The sequence below is a fragment of the Protopterus annectens genome, chromosome 10.part0 (assembly GCF_019279795.1).
Source record: "Protopterus annectens isolate FY-2018-M chromosome 10.part0, PAN1.0, whole genome shotgun sequence".
Classification (NCBI taxonomy): domain Eukaryota; kingdom Metazoa; phylum Chordata; order Ceratodontiformes; family Protopteridae; genus Protopterus; species Protopterus annectens.
The window spans coordinates 482352292-482368633 of record NC_056744.1 but is presented as its reverse complement, the minus strand read 5'-3'; the positions used below and the strand labels follow the sequence as shown (position 1 = coordinate 482368633).

At 41.7% G+C, this 16342-nt stretch overlaps 1 protein-coding gene across 1 annotated transcript in view; it reads left to right on the top strand.

Moving 5' to 3' along the window:
• LAMC1 (laminin subunit gamma 1) overlaps positions 1–16342 on the top strand; it is a gene marked incomplete in the record, with an annotated part of 2174645 nt that overhangs the window by 1884501 nt on the left and 273802 nt on the right. The window contains 1 exon segment of the mRNA XM_044085382.1: positions 12284–12428. Coding sequence (XP_043941317.1) covers positions 12284–12428 — 145 coding nt within the window.

Genomic DNA, 16342 nt, shown 5'->3' with positions numbered 1-16342 from the left:
TCTTAACATGGAAAACAGCTTTACTGATAACTCTGACCTCTGCTAAAAGAGTGTCTGAGTTGCAAGCTCTTACCGTGAGTCATCCTACCTCATTTCCACTGGAAAAATGTTTCTTTGAGAATGAACCCTTAGTTTTTGCCTAAAGTGGTATCTGACTTTACTTTAAGGCAAACTATGCATCTCTGTTTTCTTTGCTGGTTGCTCTGACTTATGCAATTAGAGTATATGAGTTGCAAGCTCCTATGGTGGGCCAACCTTTTTTTTTCCATTTTCCACAGAGAGAGGGATTCTTTGAGAAGTACTCTTTGATCTGATGTCAATTTTCATTTATTTCCTCAACAGATGGGTTCAGATCAGACTTTCTGATCCGACTTGGCTGGTACACTAGCTTATGGCCTCCGACAAACTCTCAAGCTCCTTTCCTACCCACAATGCACTATCCCTAACATTCCTCTGATCTCATTTGCTGTTTTCGCGACTAGACATGGCTGACTGTACCTCTCATGCTAATTCATTAAGATAAGTGAATTTTCTCCCTAAATGTTTTCTTCAACGTTAATTTTCTAGTTAATCTCTTTCTGTTAGATATTTTAATCTATATCTTAGGTGTTTTTCTATCGTTATTCTGTTTTTTACAATTAATAGTGTATTCTATGCTAACATTATTGGTAGGTCTTTCCTACCCTGTTTATCCTTTCACTTTGAGAGTATTATAATCCTCTAGTTTCCTTCTTCTCCTCTTGATAATAAAAAAAAAGTTCTGTTACATTTTTCTAGCTGGCATTTTCTTCCGATTATTGCTGTTGCTGGTTATAAGTTTTTCATTGTTTTTTTCTTCCAGTTACTGTTGTTGGTTATAAGTCTTCTTCACTATGTGTGTTTACTGCTTAGGGTTGGAACATCTTAACCAAGATTGCAACATTTGCCATGGTTTTAATCCATGAGCTTTGTCTGAGAGAAAGAGTAAATTAATCTTAAAGGGTTTATTGCCAACTCTGTTCTCTGAAGCCATATCTGGAGTTCAGTCTCCTAAAATTAAAACAAAGGACCCTTCAAAAGGGTCCAGATCTTTGGATTCTTCTCCTTCTACATCATAAGAGCTGAAGAAAAAGAGAGAAAAATTGGATCCAAAGTCTCCTGGGATCCAACCAAATACCTTTACACTCGCAACAACTTCTGATCCAACAAAACATACTCTGGATCCGAAGTCCTCAGTTTCCTAAACCATTTCCACATACTGTATATTCGCCTAGTGTGGATTTGGTTCCCTCCAAGGTGTCTTCCCCTTTTTTGGAGTGGCACACTATCTTCTTCAGTGGTGTCTTCTCATTCCTCAAGAAGTCTCATGGAGGTAGATGTGGAAAGGGTGATGTAGAGATTCTTCATGGAGCATATTCAGAAGGGAGCCCTCACAGTTTCTACCAGTTCTGGTCAGGAACACTGTTGATCTACCACTCTACTGATAACAGCTTCTTCTCTGACCCAACCTGTGGTGTTAGAGTCCTTGGATCTGGGCTTTCCGGGCCCTTCTGGGGCAGGTTCAAAGAGAGCTTTGTCTTTAGATCCAGCTGTTACTCTCAGTGCAGTGGCCCCGATATTGTTGGATCCTGATAACTCTCAAAACTGAAGCTTCCAGGTTGGATCCTAGGGGATAGGATTGACTCTGATGCTTTCAGAGCTGAGTCTTCCTCACTGAGCTTCAGCTTTTGATAGCTGTGCTCTGGCTTCCACCTGGGCAGATTGCTCTAGGAGTTGAGGGAAGTGGCAGACCAGAAACTCATTTTCTCTGCTCCATTGACTTCTTTCTTTTCCCAGTGGTCTGCTTTTGAGTTTGTGAAGAGGTTTTTCTCTGCTCTGGCAGGACAGACCAGTCCTTCCTCCTTGGATCCACCTTCAACATCCCAGCTGGCTTTGCACCGTGATCCTCAGCATTCTACTCCATGGGGACAGATAATCCAAAGCTTCCAGACCACCCATCCAGGTATTGTCATCTCTTCTGATACAGGACGTACAAGAGGAGGCACTTGGACTCTCCCAAAGAGTCCGTCAGTGAGGATACTGCCTTTGTTGAGTTAGAAGGGTCTCCCAAATCCTTACTCGATGATGTCTCATTTGGAGACATCTTTGAGATCCTTAAACAGAAAGGTGGTTGATCTGGCCAAAACCAAACTCCTGAGGCGTCCATATTTCTGGAAGCTTTCTGGACTGGCCTGCCTACCTCCTGTGTTACTCTGCCCACTGAACATATTGATTTGATTTCTAATTGGGCATGGAAGGAACCTGCTACGATTGAGCCAATCACCAAGAGATCATGCAGAATTCTGGCTCCATCGATAGGAGAAGAACATTGGGGTAACTCGTGGAACAGAATTCCACTGTCCATCCCCCTAATAGAGAATCTAGGGCAGTGGACATTTTTGGGAAGTGAGTTTATGCTTCAGTAACCTTTGCTTTCCAGTCACCGAACTACTTGGCGCACTTCACAAGACTGCAGAAGGACTTGATTAAGGAACTTTCAAACTCCCTTTCAGGGGCCACTATTAAGGCTCAAACTTCTGTGCCCTCACAATTGGCTACCCTTCAATCTATTGCAAATTAATCCATGAAGCTTATCTCACATGCTGCAGAAGGTACCTCAAGGGTTGTGGGTTCATGTATCTCCATCAGGAGACATGACTGGATGTGCCTGTGTGATTTTGTGGAGCCCTTCAAGCCATCTTTTGTCAATGCTGCCTTTGACCGTTCTTCTTTGTTTGACCCCACAGTAAAAGACGTGCTGTCCATGTGTGAGAAAGACGGAACGACCCTGTCTGCAATGAGTGTATGTTTTTCGACCCCTTAATGAACCTTTTCCAGGAATCAAGGGGGATGTCAAAAGATGTGGTTCAGGACGTCTTAGGGTCCTTTCCAGGACACACGTGGGGGTAGTTCCTCCAGAGGCAAAGGGGGGTGAACGATAATGACAGAAGATGCCCCTGTGGCAAAGGAGGCCCACAAAACTGATGGTCTAGATGTACGTTTTCTGATGGACCCTTTCAGTGCTGCTGAAAGGAGGCCTGCTTGCCTTCCTCTGGAGGCAGTTGGGGGGTCACTTATCTCTGCATCAGGAAAGTCAAAGAAAACTTTATCAGCAGTGTAGCTGAACGAAATTACAATGCTTCATTCTCAATGCAGGAAACAGTTGCACATATAGACAGAGAAAAATAAATAAAATATCACAGTAGAATTTTAATAAGTAGCAATTTGTAAGTAAAGTAGGACAGCACTGACCCCCACCCATCCCAGAACAGGAGATGAGGAAGACAAGGAACAATATAAAGGTAATGTCAAAGTAAAATTGAAACAGTAGCACTATATCTATGAATTGACTGAGTTATTGCAGTTTGTATATTGCACTTGGCAGTCCTTCAGTGTGTAGGTGAGCTACTTTAGTATTGCAGTTAGTTATTGCACATCCATAAAATAAGCCCCTTTATAGGCTAGTTATGTAACAGACATCATGATTTGTTTTTCCCAAGAGTTCAACAGTCTAATGGAGAGCGGAAAGAAACTGTTTTTTACTCAGGTGGTCTTACAGTGCAGGCTTCTGTATCTCCTGCCTGAGGACAGGTGAGTGTACAGACCATTGGCAGGATGCATTGGATTGCTGGAAATCTTTTTGGCCCTATCGATGCACCGGCATTTGTGTAGATCCTCTAGAGGTGTACGGGAGGTGCCAATGATTCTTTCTGCCGACCTTACAACTCTCTTGAGAGCCTTCCGACCCTGATTGTTACAGCTCCCATACCAGACTGCAATGCTGTTGATCAGGACACTTTCAATGGTGCCCTTATAAAAGGTCTGAAGTATGGAGCTTGGTAATTTTCTCTTCCTAAGTTTCCTTAGAAAGTGCAAGCGTTGCTGAGCTTTTTAGACTATGCTAGATAAATGGACTGACCAAGATAAGTTCTCCGTGATATGAGCACCCAAGAACTTTGTACTCTTGACCCTTTCCACTGTCATCCCTTTCATCACTAGAGGTGTGTGTGGTACCTGATATCTTCTGAAATCAACAATCAACTCCTTTGTCTTGCTGACATTCAGTGCTAAATTGTTGCTGTCACACCAGACCAGTAGTTGATCAATCTGTTTCCTGTAGGCCTCCTCTTCTCCATCTTTGACCTGGCCTATAACAGTGGTGCATCCACAAATTTGATGATTTTGTTTGTCTCATGTGTGGCCATGCAGTCATGTGTCAGCAGAGTGAAAAGTAGATGGCTTAAGACACACCCCTGTGGTACTCCAGTGTTCAGGATGATATTTCCAGAGCTGTTGTCTTTCACACAAGCCTTTTGAGGCCTTTCAGTAAGGAAGCTCAGAATCCAGTTGCATAAATGAGAGTATATGCCCAGTTGAAGTAGCTTAGATATCATATTCTGAGGGATAACAGTGTTGAAAGCAGAACTGAAATCAATGAATAGCAGTCTTGCATAGCATTTTTTGCCTTCTAAGTGGGTCAGTGTTTCATGGAGAGCTAGTGAGATGGCATCCCCTGTACTGGGGTTTGTCCTGTATGCAAACTGCAGTGTGTCCAGTGTCACAGGTAAGATTGAGGCTATATGATCTTTGACCAGCCTCTATAGGCACTTCATTACCGTCGAGGTTAAAGCAACTGTTCGGTAGTAATTCAGAGTTATTGGCTGTGGTCTCTTGGGTAGAGGAATGATAGTCATTTCCTTGAAGCATTTCAGAACACTGGCTAGATGGCGTGAGGTGTTGAAGATGTCAGTGAGTACTGGAGCCAGTACTGTCGCATATTCCCTTAGTACCCTGCCCTTGATGTTGTCAAGGCCAGCTGCTTTCCTCGGGCTGACATGTTTTAGGGTTCTGGTGACATAGATTGTATTGAATCTCAGCACCACTGCATCCTTGTCTTCAAGGATTCTGCATGCTGCTGTTTTGTTGTCAGCGTCAAACCTACTGAAGAATTTGTTCAGTTGGTTCAGAAACTAAGTACTATCATCACATGAAGCTGATGTAGGCTTGTAGTCGGTGATGGTTTGAAATCCTTTCCATAGTTGCCTGGTATCCTTCTGGTCCCTGAAGTGACTTTGGATTTTTCTGCCATAGGATCTTTTTGCCTCTTTAAGCTTCCATATCTTGGGATTTGAAAGCTGCATTTCTTACTTTCAAGAGCTCATATACCTCACTAGTTAGCCAAGGTTTTTGATTTGCCCATATGGTGATGTGCCCAAGTCAACATGGTTGTTTGTCACAGCAGCCTCTCTAAACACTGACCAGTCTATACAGTTGAAGCAGTCTTGTAGATTGCTCCCTCAGGCCAGATCCTTATTTGTTTTCTAGCCAGTGTACTGGTTTTCAGTATGGATTTATAAGCTGGAACCAGCATGAAGGCTAGGTGGTCAGAGCTCCCTAGATGTGGATAAGGTTTTGCTTTATATGTACCTTTGATGTTAGTGTAGACCTTATCCAGTACATTTACCCCCCTTGTGCAAAGTTTACATCCTGGTGGTAGTGGGAGGGGGGGTGGGTAATAAAGTCTGTAGGTTAGCCTGATTGAAGTATCCTGCAATTACTTTTGCATGCTCTGGATTTCTGTTTTGCAGGTCACTTATAGATTGATACAAGGTGGACAGAGCGTCACTGATGTTTGCATCGGGTAGGATGTAGACTGCTGTGGTGCATATTCCATTGAACTCTCTTGGCAGGTAGAAGGGCCTGCATTTTAGTGACAGAAGTTTAATGTTTTCTGAGCAGAAGGTGGTGATCACTTCACAGTTGTTGCACCAGTTGTTATTAACACCTTGTTTTGTGATGACAGTTCCAGTCTTAAGTGATCCATCTTATTTTCAAGTGAGCGTACGCTGGCAAGTAGTATGGAGGGCAGTGTAGGCCTGTGAGAGTTTACCTTCAGTCTGACTGAAATTCCTGCTCTAGTGCCTCTTTTCCTCAATCTAGTGCATCTTTTCCTTTTTTTGTGACTACCAGTTGTCATGAGCCTGCGATCTGCTCGAAGTTTGCATCCATCTCCATGTTCCAGCAAAATCCTTAGCTGTAGTAGTTCTTGTAGTATGTTTGAGCTTACAGGCCTCACTGTAAGAAGCTGATCAAACCCACAGCATAATGATAATACAGATCCAATTTTTAACAGATTCTCAGCACTGTAGCTTAATCTAACCATGTTTCCTTCCTCTTTAACTGCTTAGTTTCTGGTAAAAAAGATGACTACAAAAGAAGCATTTTCCTGATGAGATCTGAAGCAGCTGCTGCCATTAGGTGCCGCCTCCATTCCAAGGAAGCCTGGATAAATATAACAAAGGATGCTTGGGTGCAGAGAATCATTTCCAGAGATTTATATTATTCCATTTTCCCTATCACCTATTACCTCCCTTGCTTGATCTTTCACACAGAGGGAAGCAGCAGCACTAGAAATCCAAAAACTGCTGGATAAAAAGAGTCATCCAAGAGGTCCCTCCAGCCCAAACAGAATTTGGAATTTATTCAAGTTTCTTTTTAGTGCCAAAGAAGACAGGGGACTGGAGAACAATTTTAGAGCTGTGTGTTGAACAAATCAGTTCAACACACCAAGCTCCAGATGGTCACAGTTCAGTCCATTCTGCCATTTTTGAGCAAGGACAACTGGATGTGCTGAATAGAACTTCAGGATGCATACTATTGCATAAAAATGAATAGGAGATCCAGAAGGTACTTCCGCTTCCGACTAGGAGCCAGACATTACCAGTTCAGAGCACTGCCCTTTGGGCTCACCACAGCCCCCAGGGTGTTCACCAAGTGTATGGCAGTAGTAGCAGCTCAGTTAAGACTGCAGGGATTCCAGGTGTTTCCATACTTAGATGACTGGCTCATTACCGCTCCGACCATGCATCAAGTGTTACAAGCATGAGACCGAGTGTCACAGACATGTTTAAATCTTGGTAATAACTATCAATTACAAGTCACACCTACAACCAACCCAGACATTGGAATTCATAAGGAGCGATGTTCAACACAGTATCTCTTGTAGCATCTCATCTTCTTTCAGGAGTACAAACAACAAGGAATCGGGTCAGGAAAATAGTTTGCAGTACCAGAATTTCAGCCCGGTTGATTCTGGAAGCCTGGGGTCAGTATCAGCGGCAGTAATTTTAGCTCTCTTAGCAACTTATCACATGGGAATTCTGTAATGGATGCTACCAACTTAATGGTCAAGTCTCTCTTAACCCATGTCGACAAGGATAAGAATAACTGGTATGCAAACAGTATCTTTCCTGGTGGATGCAGTCACAGCAACTGTTGCAAGGTCGTCCTTTCATTCTCCTTCAGTCCAAGGCCACAATGACCACAGACACTTCCCAGATTGGTTAGGGAGGGGCATTTTTTGGGAAAGACAGTCCAAGACACTTAGTCCTCCGAAGAGGCCAATTTCCTTGTCTGTGTTCAGGAAATGAGAGCAGTGCTTTCGGCGTTGCAAGCATTACAGAACATTCCCCTCTCAGAACAATTGTGATACAAGTGGACAGCATGTTAATAGTTTGGTACATCAACAAACAAGGGGGAACCAGATTTTATCCCCTGTGCTGAGAAGCTATAAGGGTGTGGCCATGGGTGATTTCTTCCAAGGAAGTTCAACGTGCTAGCAGACAAACTGAGCATGTCCATTTTGCTACCTCACCAGTTGTCTGTCAACAACAAAGTCACGGACATGATTTTCCATCAGTGGGGTCAGCTTTGCTGTGATCCTTTTGCATCTGCCCTAAACAACAAGTGCAGCAGCTTCTTTGCCCTAATCCCCCCACTGGAGGAGTCACCGAGGGATGCTCTACTCCATGAATGCCCACCCGTCTTCTGTACGCTTATCCCCCGTCCTTCAGAAAGCAGCCAGGTTCAAGAGCAAAATCATCCTCATTGCACCTTACTGCCCTTGACAAATTTGATTCCCCTTCCTTTGGCCTTATCTTCTGTACCCACCTTGGATTCTAGATCCAACTCCAGCCCTCCTGTCTTGCCCGACAGGCATGGTTCACCCAGACATCTCAAATCTCACTGAATGCATGGTTTCTCCAATTCCATCAATAGCCAGGCAACTTATGCTCTCTTCGCCTGTCCATTCTATACTGTTGTCTTCCCACAAAACCTGTATGAGGAAACTGTACAGAAGTAAATGTAGAATATTTGTTTACTGGGCAGAGCAGAATCAGCTAGGCCCCTTCTCTGCCCCAGTTCATTCTGTTTTTGAATTTTTAGCAAGTTTATTTAATGTGGGTGCTAGTTCATCAACTATTAAATTTCAACTCGCAGCCATTTCTAACTTCCATATGGAGCTTCAGAATTCATCCCTGGCTTCCTCTAAATTGTGCAAAGCGTTTTTGAAAGGTACCCTTCTACTTAGACCTCCTTATACCACCATGGGATTTAAATTTGATAATACAAGCTTTAACACATTCTCTCTTTGAACCCTGCAGCTAAATGTGATTTAAAATGTTTGATGTAGAAATCTGTCTTTTTTGTTGCAATTGCATCTGATAGAAGAATTTCAGAACTTCAACATTAACTTCTAAGCCCCCATACTTTATTTTTCACAAGGACAGGGTCACCTTATGTACCAATGCGTCCTTCGTACCTAAGGTGGTGTCAGAATCCAACATTAGCCAGGACATTAACATGCTGGTACTCGTCACAAACTTTAAAAATAAAGGAGAATATGTGCTGCGCTTACTGGATGTTCATAGACAATTATGTTTCTACCTGCACAGAACAAAATAAATTAGAAAGATAGACCAGCTGTTTGTTTCCTTTGCACATCAGTTAGGTGAATCAGTTACAAAAGTTACTCTAGATAAATGGTTGACAGATGGCATTTCATTTGTCTACAGCAAATTGAATCTACCCTTACCTAAACCACTGAAGGATCTTTTAACCAGATCTATAGTTACTTCCACTGTATTCCAGTCTAGAGCATCCATGGATGATATATGTGCAGCTGTAACTTGGTCATATCTGCATACCTTTATCACTCATTGCAGACTAGATCTAGTCTGAAGGGGAAGAGCAGCCTTTGGCTCAACAGTTCTCAGGAATATCCTTCCTTAGAGTCCATCCAGAAATTTGGGTAGCTGGGGACACTGTCCAATCCATTGAGGAATGAATGAAAATTGACATCATCAGATAAAGAAGTTATGTACTTGCCATAACGTTCCATCTGTGTTGTGCGTTTTCATTCTTCCTCAACTTCCTACCTTCCATCCCCCTCCTTTTCTCACAAACAGGGTTACCAGATTTATGACTGGCCGGGTAGGGACAAAGTGAGAACCAAAAAAAAAAAAGGTCTTTAAACACGGAGCTACTTCTGTTTAATACGGAACATCAAGCAGTTCCACATTAAACACAAGTAGCTCCGTGTTTAGCGATTTTTGATTGGCCCATATGCCGGTATACGGGCCAATAAAAAAAAAAAAAAAAGGCAGACGGCTGTTTCACCGGGATTTAAATCGGCAGTGTGGGACTCGGAATCAGGCTGCTGATCCCGGGACAATCCCACTCATATAGGGACGTCTGGCAACCCTACTCACAAATGACTTCTGGAGGAATGAGTCTCTTAGGGACACCATATGTCCCTTTTGTTGAACTCCAGGTATGGCAATTCTTTTATATTTTCTCTCTCTTAAGCTGTAAGTAGGATCTGAGGGACATTAGGGATAGTGCATTGTGGGTAGGAAAGGAGCTTGAGAGTTTGCCAGTGACCATGAACTAGTGTAACGGACAAGTCAGATCCAAACTCATCTGTTGAAGAAGAATGTTAATGGACAATGCAGATGGAACATTATGGTAAGTACATAACTTCTTTTTTATGCCTAAAGCGGTATCTAAGTTTATTTTAAGCCAGAATGCCCACCTCCCTGTGCTCTTCCTTCTACCCCAATATGAGGGAGAAAGGATACCTAGGATGTCCACAGTCAATTCCAATACAGTCTTGGCAAAACAAAATCTTTCAGAACTTCCGATCAATTGTTCATTTCTTGTGAAGGTAAGAAGATGGACAAACTGGGTCAAAATGGACTATTTTTCAAATAGTTGTCTCAGGCTATTACTTTTTGTTATTCCCACCACAAAAGAACTATTCCAGGCAGGTTCACGGTACATTCTACTAAGACATTGGCTTTCTCTATGGATTTTTGGACTCTAGATGTATTGTAGAAGCAGCAACTTGGTCCTCCGTACATACTTTTGCAAAGGACAACAAGCTAGACTCCTTCTCCAGGTCAAGGTCAGGCATTGCTTGGACCATTCTGCAGGGCTTCTGGACTCTTCTCTTTCCACCTCACAGTTCTTTTAAGCTATGGTAATCTACAAAGAACATAGTACAGTTGGATAAGTAAACTTACTTAGATGTTCGAATGATCACTGCTACAGACTTCCCTCCATCCCTCTTGTTTTTTGGTGTATTTTTATGCTAGGGTGTGACATTTATTTTTTTGTTTTTCCTGGCAGTGTCCTGTCAGGGTTCAGTCTGCTTCTGTCAGTTGGCATGAAAGCTCTTGAGTGGCTTGACACCAAAACCTATTTTTTTTTAGTCAGCTCAGCTCAAGTCTACTAATGATTTTGGCATGTGGAAGGTACCCTGAAGCTTTGGATGCTGGCTAGCCATTATATCCCATGCAAGATATAACTCATATAGCTTAGGCTGCTGTAGCAGTGATCATGTGAACATGTACTGTTGCACAACTGTACTATTCTTTTGTGAGAGATCTCTGTGGATGGTCCAGATGTTGCATTTTCTTGGTCAGGTAATTGCCAAAGGAGGCATTGTACTCAGTGACTGGTCTTATGAGGGCAGAGTACAAATGAGCAATGACCTCTATGAAACTGAGTGTCATACCCTTGCTTATAAGTTGTGCAACACACAACAATTTATTTACTTCTGTAAACACATGGTATTCAAAGTTCAAGTTATTGTCTTACATGCATTGCCCAGTCCCTGAGTACTGGGTCTACTGTTAGGGATGAATGAATTATCAGTGTAGTAATTTGTGGGGGTTACCTCTTATTCTCCACTTCTTGGCATTGAGATTAAGACTGGGACTCTGGCACTAGGTTTTTCATCTGTATCAGGCCTTCTGGGGAGATTAATGATGACACCTAACTAGCAGTCATGTTTGAACTTGGTCAGCCAGAGGCCTTTGACATTAGCCTTGACTTCAGAGAAGTAGGTGCTAAACAGATATGGCCCCAACACTGAGCCCTGAGGAGCTAATGACTGGAGACACCCCTATCCTAACTTAGATCCTGTCTGTGAGCCACTTTGCTATTTAGTGGGTAACATAGGGATTAATATGTAATTCACTACATTTGTTTAAAATGCTCAAGTGAGGAATTGTGTTGAATGCTGTGGCCAAATGAGGTAGCCAGTGTGCACCATCTTGCCCTCATCCATTGCTTTTCTGTCCTTTATGAAGTAGTACACCAAGTATTGTAGGCATGGCCTGCTCTTGATGAAATCAAACTGAGTTGTGTCTAGTGTCTGTAGGTTTCATTTGTCACCATTTAAGATGTCCATAATTTTTCTTTCCATGGTTTTACATATTACACTAGTTAGGCTTATGGGTTGATAGTTCACTGGGTTCATGGATAACCTGCCCTTTTGCAGTGGGATAACCACTGCAGTCCTCCATTCTTTTGACACAAAGGCTGTTGTGGTTAAATAGTGAATGTAGTGTGTTTGATAGTTTGTGTTTCATGCTATTAAGGAGCATCCCAGGATATTATCAGTCATCAGTGCAGTATTTTTGGCCTTGGAAAGTGCCTTATGGGACCTATTCTCTAGTGATTGTAAGTAAGAGGAGTTATGGTTGCTGGTATTTATTGAGAGGTGTCTAGGGGGAGAGGGAGAGTAAAATTGGAACTAAATTTGTCGGCCAGTAGATTTGTTATGTTGTGCAGCTCAGTACAGGTGGCTGTATTTACAGTGAATTCAGTACATTGTTGTGTATTGCCTTTGATATTGCAGACATTTACTACTGTTTTGCTGTTGTATCAGTGGACATTTCAGATTTGTATTGTTTAAGCAGTATGTACTGACAAAATATCCCTGCCTAAATTACAGACAGTATGCAACTAAATGGAATTTGTACCTGAGAGACAAGTGAACCACAGGTAAAAAGAAATGTGGTGGCTTTAGAAAAGGCAAAAGTTCTAAACCATGGAATTGTTTAACTTTTACACTGTATGTATTAGAACGCTCCACATTTACATCAGTAACTCATCTTTTCCACTTCTTTCTTTGTAGGTATAATGAAGCAAAAAACATGGCCAAAGACTTGGAAAAACAAGCCATCAAAGTCCATGCTGAGGCACAGGAGGCTGACAACAAGGCTCTGCAAATATATGCCAACCTGACTAGTTTGCCCACCATTGACACAAAGGCTTTAGAGGTACGATTTCTTCACTGTGAGTGGTCTACATAGTGTACATTCTAGTTGATAAGTGACCAATTTATGTTTGCATAATGAAGCCGTTATCCGTGGGAGGCCACCCACCCAGTTAGTGTGCTTTGCTGAAGCTTATTCTTTCCAGTTATGTATTTATGTAAGAGTGTTTGAAATGTCATAATGCCAGTATAGCAGCATGGATGGCATGCTTGGAGTTTCACTGTAAATCAGTTCAATGTAGCAAAGTAGTTAGAAGTTTTTCTTACTTTACCTGCAAATCAATTCTTTATGATTGATTGCAGAGAAGATAAACAATGAAAATTAAACATCACATTTCAGGTTTGGCTAAATGGGATTTTTCTTTCCAACTTAGACATTTGGGTACCATGTTACTGTCTCAATTATCACAGTTCTAGCAGTCCTTCTGGGTCAAGCTCTGGAAAAGTTGGTAGAGCTCCCTCATTCCCTGGTCAAGAATCTCTTTGAAATAACTTCTGTTATTTAGCCTTGCCACTGGGGATTAATTTCACTCAATGCACATTTGACTGTTGATGCAGTAGCTAAGATAGTAGTTGCCGCTGCCACCTGTCTGTACTAGACGGCATGACTGAGACTTCTTGCAGGGTCAGGCCATTCTGGATGCTCATTTCAGGGTAATGCCTTATTTTTCCACTGATGTTGAACCATCAAGCCCCTGCCTTGTCCTAGTGACTTCTTCATACAATTATTGGCTGGCTTACGCTATAAGGCTGGCTAGGGTATTTCAGGTGAGGCGAGTTGTCCTTCATGGATAGATCAGATTTTTTTATGCCCTATCCTTTTTATCCCATACAGAATGTTCAGTGATGCCACTGCAGATTTAAATACGTGGATAGACTGCCACTGCATTCCAGCATTGTATTTTGAAAGGTCTGAAGCCCTTTGTCATTACTGCGGGTTGCTGTCCCTCCCCCAAGTAAACACTTTAACTCTTCCCTCATGATAGGCTAGCTAATATAAATGCCACTGTTATCCCCATGTGATTCTTAAGGGACTGGGGCTGCTAGTCAAACTCTGGTATCGTGTGCCACAGTTAAGTCTCCTACCATCTGTGCAATGAATTGACTTGGGAAGCCCTTTTGGCAGAGTATTCTTAAGAGTAGTTGAGCTCTAGAATAAGAAAGGCCTAGTCTGTCATTAAAGATGTGTGACACTCATCTCCATTATCAGAATTATTCTCAGACCGCCCTTGTTTGTCAAGAGGAAAAGGCCCTGACAAAGATAGGAAATGTACCACAACCAACACAAACTTTTGCCTCTTCTGAAACAGCCATGAAACTAGCTTTGCAAGAAACTTAACAACATGCAGGAACTCATTTTGGGAAGCTAGTTCTCAGAATTTGCCTCATCTACAAAAGTGTTTCAGGGGACAGTGTGGTTGCACAAGTGTTTGAAGGGATCCATAGTTTAAAACTCTTCAAAAACTTCATGAAGTTCTTATAAGTACTACATGATCTTTAAAATGCTAGAGCTTCAAACATCCCCAGAACTGAGTTTGTCTCCTCCCCTTGCCAAAGATGCCAGTAGAACATTAGGTAGAAAAATAGAGAGAGAGAGAGAGCAGCTTGTACAATTTTATGTTCTTTTTTGCTGCATTGAATGACTGGTGATCTGTCTGTTGGTTTTGTCCTGGTGACTTCCACAGCACTGCTATAAGCATCCAAACTGGAAACTTGTTTACATTTACTAATATTGCTTGGTTTTCTTATTTTACTGCTGTGGTCTTTTTCATCATTGAGTTTTGGCTGTCTTTATGTCCAGAAAAAGAAAATAGACAAGTGTGCCTGAGTAGATGCTCAAAAAGTGTACCTGTGGAAGATGGATTCTGCTGAAGGCCTAGCACCTTCATTGCTTTTTCTGGTTAGATGAAAACTTCCAGAGGGTTGTTGTATGAGCGCTGCTCTCTTCATAGACCCCTGAGCATCTGCTCTTTACTCAGAAATAAAAGTCTGGCGTTCTCTGTCTCAGGTGAGTGTTACTAGTGGCTATGATTAAAATAAATCAAAGCCCTAGTAAGTGATGGATAAGCTTAAGCAGTTTGTTTGGAAGTTATTCCACAGGTATAATAACCCCCAAATGTGAGGGGACTAATGACACCTGTTTTAGTGAGATGCATCCTTGTCTTCCCCTTGCTCTACCATCTTGTTTCCTTCACTTCCCTGATTGTCATTGCCTCTTTGAAGGCAGGCAGTGGGATAATGGTTTCAAATCCTGCCAAGCCTCAATGGCATTTATTGGTCTGTCAAAACCAAATTCTGGTTACCAGAGGATTAATTTAAGACGTGCAGCAATAGAAAGTGTTGATATTCCCACTATTTTCTAATAGGTCAGTAGTCTGAGCAAGAGTGGGAGGTTTGGTATAATGGTTAGGGTGTTACCTCACAAACACAAGATACAGGTTTGATTAGCACCTTAGGGAAATTGGCTAGACTTAAAATGGCCCACAAGGCCAGCTAGCCTAGTATTAACCTATGAACCTAAAAGGACCATATTAAGGCAGTTTACAGAAAGCCTAAGCTGACCAAGATTGCAGCCTTTATACATGATGAGATAGTTGCTAATTTGGAGGGAAACTCACCCCATGATGGCTCACCTGACCCTAGTTATTTGTAATTGATCGTAAAAGATTTACTGAAGAACATACAGTAGCATGGCAGAAAGTGCCTTTTCTGCTCCCCTCCTCCTTAGAATATTTGGCTTCTGATGAAGTTCCTTTTATAAAGAGAAAAGTAAACTATTTATTGGAGTAGTTGTCAGTCATATATAATGGAAGGGGAAAACCTCACCTTTTCTGGTCAGCGCAAGTGCCCTGTGGTATATGATACAGGTGAAGAAGAGTCACAATCTTTTTTTTTTCTTCCTGTGTGGGTGTTTCCATTAGGGAGACCCTCACTTTAATATGAGAACATTTTAAGTAGATCCAGCTTTGTATTTGTAGTTAAATGTGTTGATATTATGAAAAATATATAAAACTGGATATGTATGGAAGCAAAATACAGAGCTCATCTGCCTTAATAAAGATAATCACAAAGAAGATCCATGCTACAGTGTTTTACCTTAACTTTATTTTTATTTCTATTGTTATTTTTACAGTTTAATATCTGTAGATTCATATGTGTTTTTATTCGCAACTGGTATACGATCATTCTGACTTCTTCCCAAAAGGTCTAATTGGTGCCCGTTACTCTCAGTTTTAGATTTTCAACATTTTAAGTAGAGGTAAATTAGAATTATCAGAAACCCACAAGACATGTTTAGTGCTGTGTTGGATGTTGGGTCCAGGCTGATGACCTCATGCAGTTGTAGACATCTTTGGTAATACTTTGCTGGAACGGAGTTCACAGCGCCTCTTTCCCAGAAAGCCAAGTAGATGTTAGGTCTATATTATATGTTCGAAGTCTGAAAACTTCGAATCTCATGTGATTGACTCCATATGAGCTAATTTTCAAACATCGAACATAAAATATAAACAAACAAAAAATAAAAAAACCTACCTGAATGCTGTATGCAGGGGGGCAAGCCTCCCTGCACCCCCCACTACTTAAATATACCAACTCCGAGATCGCACTACATTGAAGTGAAGGGGAAATATTATAACTTTCGATGTTTGAAAACTTCGCTCGTATGATGTCGATCATATGAGATTCGAAATTTTCAAACTTCGAACTTACAATGTAAACCCATAGATGTTAAGGGTCACAAAAAACAAAATAAATAAAACTTAAAAATCTCTCTCTAAAAAAAAAACATTGTTGCAGGCCCTGAGATGGTTTCATTGGATGTTGCTACGGTGTTGAAGCTGGTACCTGTTTTTAATACTCTTCCACTACCACAGCTGACTTAGTATGAAGGGGTTCCTATTACCTGATAGAAAGTTT